Here is a 21,372-nt window from a genome sequence, read left to right on the forward strand (position 1 = left end):
GTCCCCCTACTTATTGGATAAATCAGCTAATTTCAACAAAAATATACTTTATCGGGCTAATTATAGACAGAAGAAAATATTAGTACAAGATGTAATAGTCTAATCATTTGAGACGCTTAGTTTCAATTTTATCGTTAGAATACACCTCCAGTAATTACTGATTTTTTTTTCTTTATTTTTTAGAAACTTGGCAGGCGAGTGTTTCAACCTTAGTTTCGAACACTGGTCATCCCATTTATTCCCAGTTGCTCTCTCACAGTTAGAGAGCAGCGACTGGTTTCAGCTATTTAGTTCATTAAGTCATCTGCAAAATAATTTCATATTGTATTAGTATGTGTGTGTGTGTGTGTGTGTGTGTGTGTGTGTGTGTGTGTGTGCTTTACCAATCACTCCAAAGCTTGCACTTCATCTATTTCGTTTTGAAACAAGTACAATCATAGGCACAGCATAACAGTATTTATGTCCTTAAACAATTATGACGCAAGATCATCCTTTACTAATTTGGGAGCTGAATATCGACCAATTGAGCAATATAAATTTTCGCCGCATTTCATCGTGCGGCATCATTAACTTCGAAATGCGTCCGCTCTTGAACGCATTCCAGCCTCGCTTTTCCAGCGGAGAGTCAGTAGCAATAAGCTCTGAGAACAAATAAAGTGTTCATTGCCAGTGTCAGGAGACATTGCGTTCGGGCGCTCCCTTTCTCCTTAATAACCATTTAAGAAACTTGTCAGTCATTCATTGAACCGTTCCTCTCTCATTCTCAGACATCACGTTGGGAGGTTTCGTTTCATTTCTATCAACCTATTTTCAACTGTAACCACTAGTTCTCTCATTTAGAATGGAGAGGTATTACTGTGATTACTTTTATTCCATTCACTCTTAAATTTGCTTTCAAGTTTCCTACCTGGTAAGTTAACTGGATTCAGTAAAAAGAGCAGTAGGATTAACGATGGCGATGTTTACAGTAGTAAATGCTACGTTTGAAATCAGTTTTTGAACAAGCCTGGTGTCTTCGCTAACACTGCCACATATCAGAAGTGACGAACGAAAGTTCCACAATAATGTGAAGTACGCTTAAACTAAGTCATTCTGGTGGTTTCATGGCTCTTTTCAGAAAAATGATCATCTTTATACTGTTCAAGAACTAATGAAGTTAACTGAAAACAGGATGTTTGTAAGGGGCTTTGCTTATTGCTAGATGTAAGGACGGGATATCAACATTTCCTTGAAAAGCGTCCGGATGTAACTGCGTAACCCAAAGCCCTCATTTATAAAAAAAAATATATATAAAAATTTATCTCTCTCTCTCTCTCTCTCTCTCTCTCTCTCTCTCTCTCTCTCTCTCTCTCTCTCTCTCTCTCAAAACCACACGTGCACACAGAACTAACTAATCTTGGCCTTCCCCTCGATTTAGCTCCCAGTTACTGTGTACAGTTGGTGTTTACGTGTGTGTGCGTGCGTGCGCATTCGAGACAAACAGAGGGAGAAAAAGAGAGAGAGAGAGAGAGAGGAGATCATGTTGTTTATGTATTTCTTTTTTCTTCTTTTTCTTTTCTTCTATAATAATAATTTTTAAAGAGCCTTATTCCCCTTGTCTTGGCCTGGCACGAGGCACCGAGCCATATTTTAATTTTACATAGCAGCAGCGGTGCTTATTTTGGTAGCTGGCCATACCATTAAGGTCAGGACCCACTTATACTAATTAAGATATAGGGACACCTATGCAAGTTCTGTGGGTCGATGAAGATGTTATTCAGCATGTCGGTTATCGGTTAAATTATTTGAGAACATTAAAAGGTTTATATGTATGCGATTGGTATGCACAGGAAAGTTTTTACGGTAAAAAGATTTAGACGGATATTGTTTATGAATAGGTCACTAGGTTTACGAACTAAAAAAATATCTTCACACATAGCATGCATAATTATACTGTACACCACACCAGCGTATACGAGTTTATTGCTAGTGAATGTAACTTTCATTCTGTCTCCCTCTCCCACTCCGATTGACACCCAAAATAGTCGACTGACCGCCTTTTCAAGAGAAGGACGTTGATTGTTGCTTCTCTACGAGTATTGGGATCGAACACGGGCATCTGGTCAAGCGCCCTGCAGCTTCAACAACAAGGGCCCCCAAGAGAAAGAGAAAGGAAGAGTGCTCTTACAAGCGCAACCTCTGTTTTTCTCTCTAACATTTAGTTTAAGAGCTGAGCTTTATTGCAAAATGAATTTCCATTGAACGTCTAAACCTTTTTTGGTTAATTTAAAAGGTTTAAAACATGATGTTTGTTAATGTATAAACATGCCGTCTATGTACAAAAGAAAAAGAACTGCTACACATACATACATACATACATACATACATACATACATATACATACATACATATTTACAAAGGACGAATGCGGATCGCCTACCTTGAATATTAAACACGAAATAGTAATATAATGTCGTTTTCTGTCCATATAAGGTAATTATAATTTCACCATATATATACAAGTTCACGGGGGATAAATCCATGGAAAAGGATAACCATTTTGTATGAATAGTGAGTGACCGTCATAAGGTGGCGTGTCAACAACTATGGTCACGACCCTGACAAAATCATCGAGTATGATGAAGGTTATTGCAACCTCTACTTTTGATACCAGAGTCAGATGAAATCCGGTTAACGGTAGCTAAAATCGGGGAGGAGGAGATAACCACAAATTTTCTGACGCCAATATAAAGAGTTTAATCAGTCAGTCAACTGAGTGAATCTGTCTCCTGCATAAAGATCCACAAAGAGGGAATGCGGGCAAGAGCTCTTCAAGCGTTGCTTCTTATAATACCTTCTTCTTTTTTGCGAAATCAGCAAAGGATGTAACTTGTACGTCATTTCTTTCCAGCAGAGATAAAATAGAACTTCAGGGAGCGTTATGGAAACGTAATAACTGAAGCGTATCTAATCGTATTTTTATCATGAATCCCTTTCCTGCTTTTTATGAATATTTAAACGTTCATTCGACGATTAAACAAGAAGAAATCCTTACAAATGCCGTTCAGTATGTTATTTAACCGAATGGAAATTAGGACAGAAAAGGAGGAAAGGGAATCCGTAGATGTCGACACGCCCAGATAGATACACCTGACATGTCCGCCTCAATCGCGAATCCCCAGGTGCTTCAGTTGGGATCGTTTCCTTCTGCAGGTTTCGCTGGAGCAAAACGGAAAGTGAAAAAATGTTTTTACTGAAAATACATTCCTTGACAAGGTTCACACACTTACTTTTATCGTGGAAAAAATCATTCTTTAATTATGATATCCACACCGGTCATTATGAGTACTTTTGTCACTGTGACGGAACAAGGAAAAATCTATGGATCACAAAAGCCTGCATTATGATACTGGAATTAATGCACTCATGAAATATATAGAAAGAAAAACATTAATTGTGTTGAAGGGACTTTAAAATCGCCCATGCGCCGATCGCGAACGAGAGACTTCTATTTCCTTTCTTTCCTTTTCTTCCAGAATTCCAACATGTGTATGATTTTATTTTTATATGTGTTATTGTATCTATATTACGTTCAAATATTCCTCTATGAAATCACGGTTACAGAAAATACTAAAACATGATAATTTTTTCATGGACTATGCTTTTAAAGAAAAAACAAAAAGGATAACATTGTTGACAGTGTGAAATTTCCAAGCACATACGAGAGAAATGAGCAAATCTGCAGAGTTCCTGGCGGTTCGTCGCACCCGTGAGCTGTTATGATTCTGTTGCAGGTTAAGTCATTGTGCATCGAGCCCCGCGCTCCATTAAGCCTCCGGAACAATAAGCGCCATCTCTCATGTCTTGACGGCAGACCGAATCGCTGGGTGGAGTCAGCACGAGACAAAGAGTAATTGTGGCAATCAGTTTCGAATTCCTCTCCGTTTTTCAGACTTTTCAGGCTTTGTGCTTCTTTTTTTTTTTGGGTGCTACTAAGCGCACGCTCCTAAGTTTACGTATATATGTGCCCTTATCTATATTTACCATATTTATGTTAATGCATATCCTGCGTATGAACGTATGAATGTTTGCATGTATATTCATTTAGAATGCCCTATTGCAGATTACTGAAGTCACTATTTTATTTTATATATATATATATATATATATATATATATATATATATATATATATATATATATATATATATATATATATATATATATATATATATATATATATATATATATATATATATATATATACTATTATTGTTATAACTATTGTTAAGTTAGGACTCGATTTGATAATATATTTTTTTATAGAATTTAAAACTTGAGACAATAATGACTTGTTCTTCTGGCATTATTATTATTATTATTATTATTATTATTATTATTATTATTATTATTATTATTATTATTATCACTTACAGTGGATTTAGGACTAGAGCGCTATTTTTTTTACTGGTTCTTTTCTTAAGGGCACTCGGGAGCATTTCTGTCTTTGAGTTTTGCATTACATAAGAAAATTTTATGATAAAATGTCCTTATTTTTATAGTAAGTCTTTTTTCCTCGGATGAGAAAGATTGCGTAATAATTGTCCTATATTTATTTCATGAAATGAAGGGTACAGAGACATTCGGGAACGTTTTCATTTTTCTGATATTAATATACTATACACAAAAAGAAAACATTAGAATATAGAAAAGGTTTATTATAGTTTAAACTCCGCTGAGGCAATCATAATTTTTTAATGAAAAGTGTTTACGAGAGGGGACTGTTATTATTATTATTATTATTATTATTATTATTATTATTATTATTATTATTATTATTATTATTATTATTATTATTATTATTATTATTTCAGGAAGTGGTAAGATCAGCCTCCAGCGTGATCTTCGCGGCTACTCGAGGGAGAGCCAGTTTTCGAAGTGTGAGCGTATTAGTCCCTTCCAGTTGGAGTCCGACCTCCTGCCCGACCTTATGGAACCTGCAAGAAGCCATTAGCGAAACCTGGGATCGGTCTGACCTGAGGGTCACCCTGGGTAAGCACCCACGCCACGGATCGAGACCCTGGACCTTGCATACCAAAGGCTGCGGCAAGACTGGAGATTACATCTCAATGGGCCATGAACTGATGCTTGTGAACGACACTCTTAACAATGGTAGGAAAATTATCCTTACAGATGTCTGAGAGAGAGAGAGAGAGAGAGAGAGAGAGAGAGAGAGAGAGAGAGAGAGAGAGAGAACATACTTTTAACAGAGTTCCTTTATTAATTTTTTTACTGTATTCAGTGTGACAATCGCAATTAAAATTCTACGTGTTGCATTCGGATAAAACAGTGTTTTGAGATAGCATTTTCCAAGCCTTACATTTTTGTTGTCATCTGGCTGCTACTGCCGAGAAAAACTGACTCTTTCTATGGGATTATTATTAAGAACTATATTACCGAATAGTCATTTCATTACTTTAGATCATTTTCACCAGTCCGGCTACTAAACCAGTTCTCTTTTACAGATAGCATTGTTGTGAAAATTCCACCATTTCATTCTCTTGCCTCTTGCAATAGCTCTGTTCCTTTATATTTTCAACCAAATGTTTAAGCCGATGTGTCGCGCGGTAGTTAATGTCGCCAAATAGAAATCTTTGAAGCCGTGGCTTCCCTCGTGGGTTGCAGAATCCAGAAGAGCAAGCTGAATAAGGGCAAACGGCGGCGGCCGCTGTGCAACGAGTGCAGTGGAGCGTATTACATGCCAGGAAAGCTTGGGACGAGTGTTGGGTCATGCTGGTGAAATAACAGGGTGTCCTACTTCCCTCGATGCTGCAGGACGGTGCCCACGCTTGGTTGCACGTTCTTCGTTTCCACCTCCCGGCATCATAATATGTGCACCCACGGCAACATTTCCTGCTTGCTCTCAGTTTTAGTTAGAAATGAATGGCATGATGTATTTTATTCTGTTTCGCCTAGAAATAATTTTCTTTAGTTTGAATGCATTTTTGGAAATAATATTCAATGGTGTTATTTGCTTTATTTTACTACAACATGGGATAGCTATCTTTAGCGTGTATGCATCCTGATAAATGTCTTCCTTTGTATGTGTATGCTTTGAAAACTACGCCTTTCATTTTAGTAATTTAAACTAAACTGCTTGTTACTGACTCATGAAATCGCTGGTCAGTTGGTACATAGGGTGATTGATTATGAAAAGATGCCCGTAAAATATTGTAGGGCAGTGTAGACAGACTCTGATTATCGGTTTTAGCGATCATCTGGGTTTTTAGTGAAGTCCTTAAAAAAGTGAAAAACAGGCCGAGGACAAATTCTGTCAATTTGTGGTAATCGGTACCTCGAGAACACACTGAACAAAGCTCAGAATCTTTGATGACAACCCAAGCATGAGACACTGACCAGCTCATAGTCCACATCCCTGAGGTGGGGAACTATGGAAACTTCTCTTAGTAAAAAGTTTATAAATAAAAATAAGTGACAAACAGGAGAATGATAGGACAGAAAAACACTCGTAGACAAAACAAAATAAGTAAAAAATGCGCAGAAGTTTCTTCGGCGCAATCGAGTTTTCTGTACAGCGCATAATGCTGTATAAAACTCTCAGCCACGGCCTTTGAAACTCTCAGCCGCGGCCCATGAAACTTTCAGCCACAGACCGGTGGTGGCTAGCTTTAACCTTAAATAAAAGAAAATTTACTGAGGTTAGAGGGCTGCAATTTGGTAAGTTTGATGATTGGAGGTTGGATGATAAACATACCAATTTGCGTCCCTCTAGCCTCAGTAGTTTTTAAGATCTGAGGGCGGACGGACTGGACAAAAAGCCATCTCAGTAGTTTTCTTTTACATAAAACTAAAAAATTATTAATCAACAGCATACCCTGGGTGATACCAGCTTATCAAGATCGCTTATTTCTTATAAATGAAATTCTCAAGACTTTTAACATGGGTAAAGTGCTGAAATAATTCTATAAAATTATCATATATATATATTTTTTTTATTTCATTGTTGAAGTACACCTCTTTGAACAAGGTATTCAGTATGAGACTTTGGAAATGTTGAGATTATTTTTCTGTCTATTGATTTGTAGTATTGTGCCACTTACTAGATAAGCATTAAGTTGACATTAGCGTCAAAGCTACTTGGCATGGATCACACAGATACCAACTCTCAAGGTAGCCCAAAAAATCTTTACCGGAGCAGCAAGAAATCAAGCCATATACGCTGCATTATTCTCCTCACGCTTTTTCAATTTGTATAATTATTCAGCAAAGGAAATTAAGAATGTCACATTATAAGAAAAAGTAATATTTACCTTTGGAGGAGAAGCAAGAAAAGAAATAAAACGAATGGAAGGGAAGGAAGTGAGCGAGAGATTTAAAGGAAGCCACATCACAAGTCACTTTTGTTAAGGGATTACCATTATTTCCTACGGGGATCAGTCCGAGATTAATGACAAGGGAGGCAAAAGTCTTGGACACTGAACAACGACATCTTTCTGCCCAAACACGGCCCCACCCCCAACCCCCCAACACAACTACTGAATACCAACTGGTTTGGCTATGAGGACTTTCGAGTGAGCTCCATTGTCGCCTCCAACTCTGTTTCGGGATGCGAAACACCATAATACCTGCTACTGTGCCTTCCTTCCTTCCTTCCTTCCTTCCTTCCTTCCTTCCTTCCTTCCTTCCTTCCTTCCTTCCTTCCTTCCTTCCTTCCGACGGACTCTCGGAAAGGGGCTCAATCCAGTTCTAAACCTCCTTAATCTACTTCCTATAGTCCATCCAGTAGCAGTTGATTTACACCTTATCCCTCCCTAATATGGTTGGGCCAGCAGATTGTTTTTGAAATAATTCCTCAAGGAGAAGTGACCAGGATGTTTAGAATGGATTAAATAGGGATTCATGAAAGAACTGTAATCGCTAAGAGAAATGGGAATCCGGATATAATTGTACTTTCCCAGCCGATGTTTTATATGGACCTTGATATGGAGAAGCAGCACATTCAAGATCTGCGACTTGGGCAAGTTTAATCCTTTCGTCCAGTCGACATAAATATCCCATTGTCTTAGATCTACCCAAATTCACAGTGCAGATTGTTTTCATAGAAAGAATATTGACAATTTGTATCTTAGTTTCGCAATTATTATTATTATTATTATTATTATTATTATTATTATTATTATTATTATTATTATTATTAAACATGCACCAACAGTTCCGTGGAACTATAAATACAAAAAGACCACTCACCGAGTTAATGAGACTCCCAGGTAACTGAATGATTTGTAAAAAATAAAACATTGTAGCAAGGAGATGCAGGGAAGTGTAAAGTTATTATAAATAAAGAATTACAGTTTTTAAAAATGCTATCAGAAAACAGTGGCAACAGTACAAATGACAGGTTTGACTTCAACGCTAGAAGAAATGAAAGAAATTACTCTGGAGAGATATTGTGCCTTGGTCTTTTAAATGTTTGTCAAAGATCTTTCAATCAGAAAACACAAACACACACGTACATACGTACATATATATGTGTGTGTGTGTGTATGTGTTAACTTCGGGAAACTTTATGGAACAAAGGTAAAAAAAAAAGTGTGGTTGTCAATCATCTGTATCATAGGTACATAAGCACGTCACCAAACCGCGTTTCGGGGGTTATTTTTGGTTGATCAAATTTGCTAGGCTCCCAATGCGAAAGGTATCCGGTTAGCAGAGCAGAGCGGACATATTCCAGCACGACACAACTCGAAAGAGAAGTCGGATGAGCAGGTGTGATTAAGAGACGCGGAGGCATTCATCTCGGAAATGACGTCGATGTTTATTGACTCTTGATTAATTCAGGGACGCTAACGAAATGGCGATGACTCAGGAAGAATGAGCAGCCTGAGGAGGTCCTCCAAGTCTGCGCCACATTCCCGGTTCGTTGAGGGGGACTTTTTCGCTGTGACCGAACTTTGATTTCGTTGACGATTCTTTTTCAGAGTTTACGTGAAATTATCAGCGACTTCTTTGCCAATTAATATCAACATCTTTTTTATTTATTTATTTATTTATTTATTTATTTATTTATTTTATTTAAAGTGAGTTTCCTCTCTTCCTCAAAACTGCCTAGAGATGAAATAAAAAAACCAGAGCTGATATTTACGTAGACATAGATTATAAGATCCGAAATGACAATATACCGAAACCACGGTGATCGTCTTAACATCGCTTCCATTCTCGTGTTCTTTAGCGTACTTCAACAGTCCCTTGAAAATAAATTATACGTTTCCGCCAAGCCTAATAGCATGGCTACAAGCCATAAAGATTTGGGGAGAGAGAGAGAAAGAGTGAGAGCAGCTAGAGGACTGGCCATATATCCTAATCAAGTTGACAATAGAAGCTACCTTTTCACGGGGATTTCTTAATAGTTAGTTTGGTGGATAAGCCTTAAGGACACTTTAGTTGACGGCCATGGTGGGGAGAGCGCCCACCTGTCCCCACACCTTGTTTATTTTCTGGAAGGGAACAAAGGCCCTAACGATGAATTGTATGTCCAGTGAATTGGATTCTGGAAAGTGGAGAAAACTTATGAACTTTAGTAGTGCTGGAATGTGTCTCTTCTTGATTTATATTTTGCCCTCGATTGTCTGCTGGAATGGAAAAATACCGCATTCAGACAAGAGTCAACACATGGCCGCTCCTTTCATGTTTTGAAATTGATTTTCCTCCTCATTAACCGGTAATCAATGTTGTGAATAAATCGCGTTCAATTTTTTTATGCGTATCGCACAGTAGTTAAATGGTATTCTCTCTCTCTCTCTCTCTCTCTCTCTCTCTCTCTCTCTCTCTCTCTCTCTCTCTCTCTCTCTCAGTTTACGGGCTGTTTGTTGCCAGAGAAGACTAAATCTAAATCCATCCAGCACAAGACTGGCTAAATCTAAATCCATCCATCTCTCTCTCTCTCTCTCTCTGTCCAAGTAGGGAAACACAGTAAGTACATTTTGAAGTTTTCAAGGCAAATAGAATCAGTTTCGATGTATGCATATAATTCTGAAAAGCCCTTTCATTTGTTTCGTGGCAGTTTTTTTCAGGATTATAACAACCTTTCCAAAACATCGCTAATCATTTGCTAATGAAGATGCATTGTGGGGCTGGTACGCGAAAAATGATGGGTGAGGGAGGAGGGAAGATAAAGGCAAAGTCCTCACCCCTTCCCCCAACATCCCCTTCGTCATTCATGAGCTATAACGCTCATTATCTTTCATCGGGTTGAAAGAAAGATTCGCAGCGCTCACCTTTTGTACACAAGCGTTCAATGATTTGCGGCCTATGAACTCTCCCTACCACCCCCCCTCCCCGACCCCCTCCCCGCCTTCCTCCTCATTCTCCGCCTACACTGTAACCCCCGACGCCTCCCCCACCTCTCTCTCTCTCTCTCTCTCTCTCTCTCTCTCTCTCTCTCTCTCTCTCTCTCTCTCTCTCGGGGTAAAATGATTCGCATCTTTGCACATAAGGAAAACACTGTCAGTTTAATGGTTTTAATTTTTGATGAATCTTCTGCCCCTTATTTATTCTTAACTGATAGGAATGAACTTTGCATTGATGAAACAAGAATTCAGTGAATATAAAGAAAAAAAGCCAAGTTTTAAGCCTTTTATACAACGCATGCAAAAGAATTAATTTTTCTTACGAATAATGTAAGACGTCAAGCTCTTCACGTGAGTAATTATTTCATTTAACTTCATTAACATTTGCTGTATTTCAAATTTGCTGTTATAGCTATGGACGTCTTTGGTTGAAATAAACGGAAGAAAAAAGAAATAATATTCTCGCCTCATGTCATGACCGAGAGGACGTGATCGCGTTACAAAGGGTGATGTGAGGTCACGGGCGACTGGGTAGGAAGAGAACGCCACAAACAGATTCTGTTTCTTTTGCTCTATCCCGGTATCGCTTGGATGGCTCCTCGCCCATTTCATTTCTGGCGTTGTTTTGCTCGGCTGTTCCTTCATAATCTCTCTCTCTCTCTCTCTCTCTCTCTCTCTCTCTCTCTCTCTCTCTCTCTCTCTCTCAAACTAATTGACACCTGCGAAACTTTTCACTGATAAGAAAAAATATTAGGTTCGATGTTCAAAGGGTCTCTGCAGTTGCTGTAATAAAGTCCACCAATCCTAAAAGACCTCGTCCTGCTTCAGTGAGCCTGTTCCTTCCCTTGACAGGTGGGTACTCGTTGCTTGGTTTGATACACCTCGTGCCTTGCCTCGTGGCTTCTCTGCCTTCCTTGAGAATTACCTTTTTATATATATATATATATATATAGTATATATGTATATATATAAATATATATATATATATATATATATATATATATATATATATATATATATATATATATATAGAGACATAGAGACACAGAGAGAGAGTAGGTAGGTAGAGAGAGACAGGCAGACAGACAGACAGACAGACAGAGACAGATAGGTAGAAATGAAACGGGGAAACTCTTCTGAGCCCATTTTCTAAACAAAATCCAATGTGTCATTATTGATCTGAGCAGCTAAAAATTAACTATTTCATTGAGAGCAGAACAGAGAGAGGGGCGTGAGGCTGAACAACCTCTTTCTTAACGACTAGCTGAGAACCGGAAGTTTAGCAAATCCTTGAGGCAACTTTTTTAAGGAAAAAGGCGTATGCTGATATATATATATATATATATATATATATATATATATATATATATATATATATATATATATATATATATATATATATATATATATATATATATATATATATATATATATATATATATATATATATATATATATATATATATATATATATATATATATATATATATATATATATATATATATGGCATCATGCATATAATATATATATACTGTATATATATTATGTATATATATAAAAATTTCGAGACTCCGTGTTTACTTTGTAAGAGTACTCGAGACGTTGGCAATGGTAGTACTCATTATGACACTGTCGAGGGACTTATTCTTGCTTTCAAAACACAAAGACGAGAGTTGTGAGAAAAGGTGTTGGTAATGCAACAGCAGTCACCCTGCCTACCTGAACTGAAAGAAAAGGCATCTTAGGATTCTCATAAAATCGTGGTATTCCAAATAAAGACTATTTTTTAAAAACAAGTGACCTAATCTAATTCATATACTGATGTTATGGCAATTATTGAAACCGACGCTGAAAAAACATTGCTTTGTGAAAACAAACATATTTATGGTAAAAAACTTTGTTCATGATAAGCATTTCTTGACCTGCTATTTTAATTCACAATTTCAGGAAGTGGGAGGTTCTTCACTTTTCTTAAACATGCAAATTAAAAGAATGTAACAAGCTCAAACAAAACTAGTTCTTCAGAGAAACATCACAGAGTTTTGAAAATGAAAGAAAGAATATCTTATATATATATATATATATATATATATATATATATATATATATATATATATATATATATATATATATATATATATATATTTATTATATATATATATAAGAACAATGGAGACTGTGTCTTTATATAGAGAGAAACCGGAATGTGTGTGTGTGAAAATGGTGTGTGTGTATGTGATGTGATGCGAAGTTTTGATCTCTGTAGAAGGTTTAAGTCAGATTATGTGAAGCATCTAATTGCAGCCTCGTATAGAGATTCAGTGAGATGCTTTACAGACACTTGAAGTGAGTCGAAGTGTGCTACAGGGAAAAAAAAAAAGTCCTCATTACGATATCACGGAGTTCCTCAAGGTTTCAGGCTCAACACTCATGTCATATCTAAAATGTTCTCGACATGTGGCAAACACACTAAATGTTCGTCCTGTGAAATCTGTATCGGTTTTAACTTTTGTAAATGTTCCCGATTTAATCTTATGTTGTCTTTGTTCATTCTCTGTCTCGTAAATTACTTTTGTTTTTGCTGTATCTGAAATAACAAGAAAATTTCATTTTTTTTAAATATTCGTCTTGCTGACGATAGTCTTAGTAAATCTGTCAATAAATTATTAATGTTTCTGATCAGTTTTAATTTCTGTTATTTAGAGCCCCATAATAGCAGGAAACATTTCTCTATTGAATGAAACGTTGATATCTATATCTATACGAGAGAGAGAGAGAGAGAGAGGTTCACCTTATTTTAGAGGTACTGATTAGTACTGAAACCAGTGAAATTGTATTTGTGAATATCTAGTTTCACTGATGTTGCATAAATAGTGCTTCTTAAAATCAATTTATTCTTCCATGAATTTTGCTTGTCTAGTAAATATGGCTTGAACATTTCAAATACTTTGAGTGACTCAAAGAGTAGGACTTAATTTATTGTGAAAAGCGAACCCTCTTCCCAGCGACAAAGAACCAAGAACAAAATACCTTTTGTAGACTCGTGTCCTCCGAAGGCATTTTCAACACCTTGCATTCCATTCCAGGACGACTTCTGGCGCAAGAATGGCTGAAGTACCGATACGGCGTCTTTGAGGAGGCGGGCTGGGTCGTCAATCCGGTTCATCCGTCCCATTACAGATCCTCCGACGGGCATTGGGTGCCTAACGCCTGTGCCAACGTGCCCCTCCGACCCAATCCCTCCTGCTATCCCGACAACTCTTCGTGCCCATTCAAGATCGAAGTGGAAGACAGCGATGAACTCACGAAATCCTTCATGGCGTTTCCGGAGCTGCCTTCAGTAAGACCGTTTCCCATTTACACCTGTAAAACGTGATTTATTCGCAATGTTTGATGTGGTCATCATTTTTTTACCTTTCAGTTTTTAACGCTAAGTTCGTAACTTCATTCCTTCCTTTTCTTTTGCTTTGTCCGACGTTAATTTCGACAGTTTTGGTATAAAAGGACCATACCCTGGATTTTTAGTATATATTCATTAATATTTCTGTTCTGTAAGAGTGTCCTCTCCGAAAGGAGGTTTTGTCGAAATTATGATCCACTGTACATACATGCATGCACTGTATATACGTTAAAATTCCAGTTTCCTCGATGAGGTGGCCTGGGGTTAGAAAATAGAGGATGCTTCTTATACAGAAAATGAAGTATTTCTCATAATTATCGTTAGATTGATATAAATGTTGTTTTAAAAATTGTCATTTCTATATCATGTATATATAGTGGTGATCATAAAGTTTGTTATCATTTTTTTATAAGTTAACACTTTGCAAGATAAAAAATTTTAATCACATGAACCATGAAATATGAAAAGTTTGGCAGTTTTAACTTTCCATTAAGGAACCATCACTTTCTGCCACAGTTGAAATAGAGAGGCACATACTGATCATATTTTGTTTTGTTTCTCTCTTGAGGATTTTATTTTTCCTCAGCAATTTGAAGAGACACCTTCGAGAGACAATATAAAAGAGCTTAAAACAAAAGACGCCACTTACAGCTGTCAGAAACAACCGTGACTCACGCACGCACACGCGCACCTGTGGCTTGGGATTTTCATACGACGATCCGATACAAAGAACCGAGAGGGTTAATGCGGAATGAGAGCGTGACATCACGGAGATTAATTTTGCATTTGCCATGGCTGTCTCGGGATGCTCGTCTTGATTTAGAATGCTGACTGAATGTCTGTCCGTCTGCCTGACCTCCCAGCCTCGTTTACTTAACTTTTCTTATCTCTGCTGGCCGTCAGGTGGCCGATTTTGTAGAGTGTTATGGTTCGTCTGGAGTTCATTCAGTTCATAATTATATAAACATAATGTATGAAGCTGCTTACACAGATGAGATATGTATTTCTTTATTATTATTACTTTCCCCACCATCATCCATACAATATGCAAGTGATGTTTCATCTGAGTTGAACGGTGATCAAACCTCGCGATTCCTGGGGCAAAGTTCGCCCATAGACTATCGGTGAAGTCCACCCTGCTGTAAGAGGGTTCCAGCTTCTTCTACGGTCAAAAAAATGTGCTTGAGGCCACCAAACTCATCCCAACATGCTTGCTGTGAAAACCGGACAGCTGTGTGTGTTTTCTACTACACAGTGAAAAGTTTTCATTATCATAGATTTTTTAATGAATGCATAACTGAATGCCAAACTAAGAATGTTAACTAAATCTTTTCCTTTTAAATATAATTACCTCATATGTATTTTACTGTTGTCCATTAAGGCCGATTGATAATAATAATAAAAAACACATGAAGGTTCTAAGTTTTATATTTTTACATACCATTCATAGTGATGATGATCACATCATGATCACTATCACAGCTCGCGACTTTTTCGTAATCTATGTCTCAGTTATATAATAAAACCTTTATCTAGTATTCAGAATATCTGTACAGTTATATAATGAAACCTTCATCTAGTATTCAGAATATCTGTACCTTTAGTTTTTCTGCAAGAAAAAATGACGGGTTTGCAATAAAGGTTTATTTAGCAACGAACAAAATCGGAGAGATTTTAACACCAGTCTAATCTGTTCGACAGTCGAGGAGTAAGCAAGCAAAAGCAACCTCTCGCGCGTTCATCTTCCCCTCCTTTACTTCTATCATAGCTGCGGACGGCGGTAAAGGAACGTGAAATTGTATTGATTATCAGGAATATTAAAAGACGATACCATTGCAGGTAACAGAATTATGCGACGAAGGGTCCCACAACAGAGAAGCCCCAACGCGTCACAATTTCCTGTGCAACGGCAAATCCGTCTGGGAAGTTATGAGAGCGTCTCTGGATTTCCAAAATAACAGGTAAATTAGATATTACTTATTTACTCTCAGGCTCTATGGGGTTTTCAAAAGCATCAAGATGCTTGCCATATCGCCACTCTCTCTCTCTCTCTCTCTCTCTCTCTAAGGAATTAAGATATTTTTTCTTACGTGTATCTGATTGAAAATTTCACTGACGAAACAGACTCGAATAACGAATGATAAAAATCGGGTATCGAAAATAAAATTATTACATTGATAAGCAGGCAAAAAAAAAAAAAAAAATCTGATAGAATAAAAATAAGAAAGGTAACCTAACAAGCACTTATATTCTTCTTTAACAAGAATTTTCGTTTACAGGAACGTCGAAGGAGGAGTCCGTGAGAATGAGGTCTCCTTTCAGTATGTGCGTTCACATACGCCAAGAATCGTTTTGCTTGTAGATGACAGCAGTGTTATGAATACACAGGTGATCAGATTTTTTATTCTCTAGTATTTTTTTCATAACTGCTAACTGAATATAACCTAAATACAATGCTCCTTTCAATTTCCCCACCGAAAGTAAGATTCCATCATTCGCACTCCATTCTGAACGTTAACCCCCTTTCGTCTCTTTATGGCAGAATCGCTGGGACTTCATGCGTAAGGCTGTGAGAAAATTCATTACCTATGACATTCCTGATGGCTACAGCATTGGACTGGTCGTTTTCAACTCTATTCCTTCTACTAGATACCCACTGACCGTCCTCACCGACGGTTCCACTCGTGAAAAGGTTGGTTCCGCTCTTCCGAGGAATCCCTCGATAGAATACGAGCATAATCGATGTGTCACGTGCGGTGTAAGAGAGGCCATGAAATTGATCTACGAACATGGTATCGGAGGACACATTGTGATGGTGGCCGCCGGAGGAAGCTCTCTGAGTGAAGACGAAATCTCTGAGACATCTCAGCTGCTCAACGATGCCCATGTGTCACTGCACGCTATCCTGTACCCTCTGGCTGAGAAATATCCCTCGCCAAATGGGGGAATAGAATCGCTCGCTGCTCGGTCAGGAGGCGACACTTTCATTGTGCGTGATGAGGGCGTAGGTGAAGATTCCAAACTCAGTATGTACTACAACCTCTTGGACTCCTTCTATAACACTTTGCTTGTTGTTTCCGGCCAGTCAGTTCTTCCAGTCAAAATACATTCGGCCGAACATCCAGGAGGGAAAGTGAAAGTATCGCAAGGAAGCTTCATAATGGACCCAACTCTAGGGACTGACACTGCCTTTTCAATCTTTTATTATGACGTGACTCATGTGGGCAACCAGGTCCACCTAATAAATCCAAAGGGACAGGTTATTGACACAGCTAATATGCAAAAGGAGGATAACAATATCAACATGATCACTGTTCATTTGGTAGAAGTGCAAGTTACACCAGGCCTTTGGCACTACAAAGTCGAGAATCGTGCTGATTCTCATCAAGCGCTTTATGTCCAAGTTACCTCTCGCCCAAGACCCACGTCCAGAGTACCCAGCGTGAGCGTTAGAACATGGACCAGCCATGGCTTGGTGAATGCAAGTGACCTTACTCAACCATTAGTCATCTATGCTGAAGTAAGAGCTGGTCTGATGGGAATTGAGGGCGCTAAAGTCATTGCCAGCCTTCAGAATCTTGACTACACTAGCAATGGAACCTTATACCCACCTCTGAGGATTTTATTAGTCGACAATGGATTTGCTGGTGAGTATTTTGAATATGACTGTTTATCTTTAATAATGAAACAGTTTCACATCTCTAGAATTTTCCCATGCAAATCTTCTTACATTAAAAGAGATATATCAGTATTTTTGCTTGTTCCTTTATGCTTATGATTGAAGGTCGTTTTACCTCAACTTTCTCTCAGATATAATAGACTTCAGTACTAGAAAATTTTTGAATATATGGTTCTTAAAATTAAGGTCAGCTGTATAATTTTTAAAATTTTTTTTTTTTTTTTTTTTCTTTTTAGGACCAGACATGGCTAAAGGTGATGGTGTGTACTCCCGTTACATACCAGGTTTGGTATCAGCTAAATACACCATCAACGTGCTCGTTGAAGGAGAAATAGGTGGTCATAGATTCACTCGTCAGTCCAGACTAGGGATAGTTGATGTTACGGAAATGCCTCCAATCAAAGATAACCTGTCACCATCTCGAGTTGTAGACTTCCGAGCAGTTGTACTTCCTGACACAGTGAATCAAATCAGCTTTTCTTGGACAGCTCCTGGAGATGATTTTGATTTTGGTACTGCTGACCGTTACGTAGTTCTTTCATCAGACAAGCAACAAGAGTTGACTGATGGTGGCGGCACAATGATAGAAGGATGGCCTTCACCACTAGAATCATCTACTGTACAACAACACTCTATTGAATGGGAATATTATGAAACAGTGTATTACTTTGCAATAGTAGCACTGGATGAAAGTGGAAATACAGCTGCGCTTAGCAATATTGTTAACATCTATATTCCTACTCCACCCACTACTGCTGCTCCACCAGTGTCTTTAAGGCCAACCGCCTTTTCAGACAACGCGTCAGTAGGCAAAGACAGCAACACAGCTCCAATGCTTGCCCATTTTACTATGCATAAGCTCGCCCTTATATTTGGATGTATAGGTGGTCTTATTATTGTAATCATGGCAATTGTGTGTTATTGCGTGATTCACCATCGGCAGCACCAAAAGACATCAGCTGGCAAAAATCACGATGTTCAAGATACTTACAACATTAATGTTACTGTAGCATCTAAGGGTGTTGAGTTCCCTGAAGGAAAAGACACCATGAAAGAAAACATGAAAAGGGAATACGTAAGTCCAGTCGAGTCGTGGTCTGCTTCAGAACTCCTAAGTAGCCATCATGATGAGAATATGTCCAGTAGATCTGATGACAACTCAGATCACAGCACATCAACCAAAAAGAGTTACGGAGGATCTTCGGATCCCAATGATTACCTTATTGAAGGCAGTCAGTACCCCTTTCAGCATACCAGCTATCCTCTGCATTACCGTGTTCCCAGTGATGGATACCCAACACCCACAAAAGGGTATCCAGGTGACAGCTACCCTCCTCCCTCAGAGGCACAATCATACATTAGTTCACAACCTTCAGATTCGTTCCTGTCTGTGTCTTGTGATATCCTCCCTTCTTCCCATGGGCCTCCATCATACATGCCCTACCCATGCTACGATGCGTCCCTTAGATCTAACAAAGTCCCACCCCCTATTCCGCCTAAGCCTAAAGTGCTGTATACCCCTGAGCCGTACAGCTATGATCGTCACTCCTTGGATCCACACTCTGGTGTGCCTTCTGTAAGTTCAGAGAAGCGAGTGCGCAATGTCACAATGGTATAAAAATTATGCAAACTACTTTCAGCAGTTGTCAAGTGTTCTTTGGCATTATTGAAACGTATAAGACAATTGTGATATTAGTGAATAAGAGATAAGCAAACTTTTTATCATATTCAGTCCTAACACTGACAATGTATTTTCGGAACTGAATTGTTCATCAGTTTTAGTGACCAGTGAAGCTCTGAATTATTGCTGGAAAACTGACATTAAAAATTCATAAAAAAAAAAGTCTACGAATCACTGCCAGTGAGAAATTGAAATGAGATAGTAAATGCTCCATAGGCTACACTACACTCTAAAATTTCTATCTAGTGATGGTTCTTGCGTGAAATCATTTTAAATCATGGCTGTTAAGAGGATGTGGATTTTCCGCAAAGGGAGTAAACGATGGTATCTGAAGTGGTACACAGAAGCAAATGTGCTGCAAGTTTTAGCCAAAGACGTGCGTCACATGTGGTTTTTTATCATGTAGTTACGGAGTTTGCATCTGTGTTTACTGCGCGTTTCAAGTTGTGGCAGTTCCAAAGGGGTGAACCCATTTAAATCAGTACCAATAACGCTAACAATTGGTACTGATTTCTTTTTCTGTATAAAATTATAACTTTTACAAGGGTTTATTTGATTAAAAGATCCAGAGTTGTATATACATATTATGTATATACTGTACAGTACAACTGTGGTTCTTTTAACCTTAAGAAAAGCACGGCATACTGCTCTGTTTGCGAGGAGTTTACTGGTTTTCATATGTTTAATATACAGGTATTCCAAGTCAAGGAAAGTTATAGCACCTTTAGAAAACAATTAATGAGGCAGGAATAATTAGCCGATTGACTTTATCTCAGCTTTTCGTATGTGTTACTCCCTAAGTGGTCTGAGCAAGTAAACTCTTTTGGAACAGTAACTTATAATTAAGGAACATAAATACAAAACATGTTTGTTATTTATATGAGCTTGTTCTTGCGTGGTTACAAAGCCAGTAATTGTACTAGAGTCCATTTGATGCTGTTCTTGAAGCAAAGAAAAAAGGATCATTAATGTGGTCAATTTACGCGAGTGGTTTCTGCGTCATCGTGTAATGAGATCTATGATAATCTAATTTCTCAGTGAAATATGCAAGACGTCTTCAAGTGGAAATCCTCTTCCGAATGATTGCAAAGGAGATCCAACCTTACTTCATCCTCACTCCTTGCAGTTTACACAAGTCTAGGAGTGTGCTTAATCACATACGCAGAGGATGTCTTTATGCAATTCTAAGTACATATTCTTGTAGCGAGGGTATCCTGGGTTTGTCTTTGCTACTCTTCCTACTCAACATTCTTCATGATTCGGCATGCCTTCACGGCCGTGCTTTACACCTGTGTTTATGTTACGTATGTTACCATAAGTTTAACTGCTGTGACTATTTAAAGATGGAGGATCGTCCCTGTGATTTTTAGCGTATTGTTTCTGCATGCTCGTCAGAAGGAAAAATATGCCTGAAACTAAATTTATAATTAACTGGTTAGTTCTCTCTCTCTCTCTCTCTCTCTCTCTCTCTCTCTCTCTCTCTCTCTCTCTCTCTCTCTCTCTCTCTCTCTCTCATCTTCACAGGTCTCTTAGGGATCTACCACTGATTTAACAGCGTGATGTTTGAAAACTTAATAATACATTCCGTGACGTGGCAAAGACAGACGGTGAAGAAAATGTGGTATCGATGTAATTTTATGAAGACTGGTAGAGTTAGAATTCATTTAGAATTCATTTAATATCATTTACAGTTTTACATTCGCATGCATGCCAAATCGATAGATAAGGAGTTGATTAAGAAGCTGAGCATAAAGGAAAACACGGAAGTGCCTTAGTGTAGGCACAGCCGAATCTTACGTAAGTGGTCGCAATGTTTCACACAGTGCATCCACTGCTTTCTGTTAGGACAATCCTTTCACGAGTTCGGTTTCAGGTTCGGGATGGCTTAAAATCCCAAGATCTACATAGTTCTAAACTACGCTAGTCACGCCATTCTTGTACTGTACGATATTCAGTGTATGGACTAGAAGCTATTCTGTTTTCTTTAACTTTTTTTTTTTTTTTTTTTGCTCCTTTTCTAGTCATAAATAAGTATCACTGAAATACACAGTACTGGTTCCGTTAATAGACATAAACTTGTACAGTTTCATTTCGTTTTAATGTAAGATATTCTTCAATGTTATGTATTTACTTTGCAATACAACATATTGTTCGATTTTGTATATTGTTTTGTAAATAAAAAGTTCATAATACTTTTGTATTTTCGAAATTTATTCCTCAGAATAAAGGTATGAATTCATATCAGTGTTCAATGTTAACGTTGTCA

General features: G+C 37.9%; 1 protein-coding gene across 1 annotated transcript in view; it reads left to right on the forward strand.

Moving 5' to 3' along the window:
• Positions 1-21,298, forward strand: part of LOC136850263 (calcium-activated chloride channel regulator 1-like) — a 61,563-nt gene extending 40,265 nt beyond the window's left edge. The window contains exons 3-8 of the mRNA XM_067123939.1: positions 4,853-5,150; positions 13,433-13,686; positions 15,586-15,707; positions 16,026-16,134; positions 16,289-17,393; positions 17,662-21,298. Coding sequence (XP_066980040.1) covers positions 4,853-5,150; positions 13,433-13,686; positions 15,586-15,707; positions 16,026-16,134; positions 16,289-17,393; positions 17,662-19,043 — 3,270 coding nt within the window. The 3' untranslated portion in view covers positions 19,044-21,298. The remainder of the gene's footprint in view (positions 1-4,852; positions 5,151-13,432; positions 13,687-15,585; positions 15,708-16,025; positions 16,135-16,288; positions 17,394-17,661) is intronic.
• The last annotated feature ends 74 nt before the right edge of the window (positions 21,299-21,372 follow it).

The sequence above is a fragment of the Macrobrachium rosenbergii genome, chromosome 21 (genome assembly GCF_040412425.1).
Source record: "Macrobrachium rosenbergii isolate ZJJX-2024 chromosome 21, ASM4041242v1, whole genome shotgun sequence".
NCBI classification, from domain to species: domain Eukaryota; kingdom Metazoa; phylum Arthropoda; class Malacostraca; order Decapoda; family Palaemonidae; genus Macrobrachium; species Macrobrachium rosenbergii.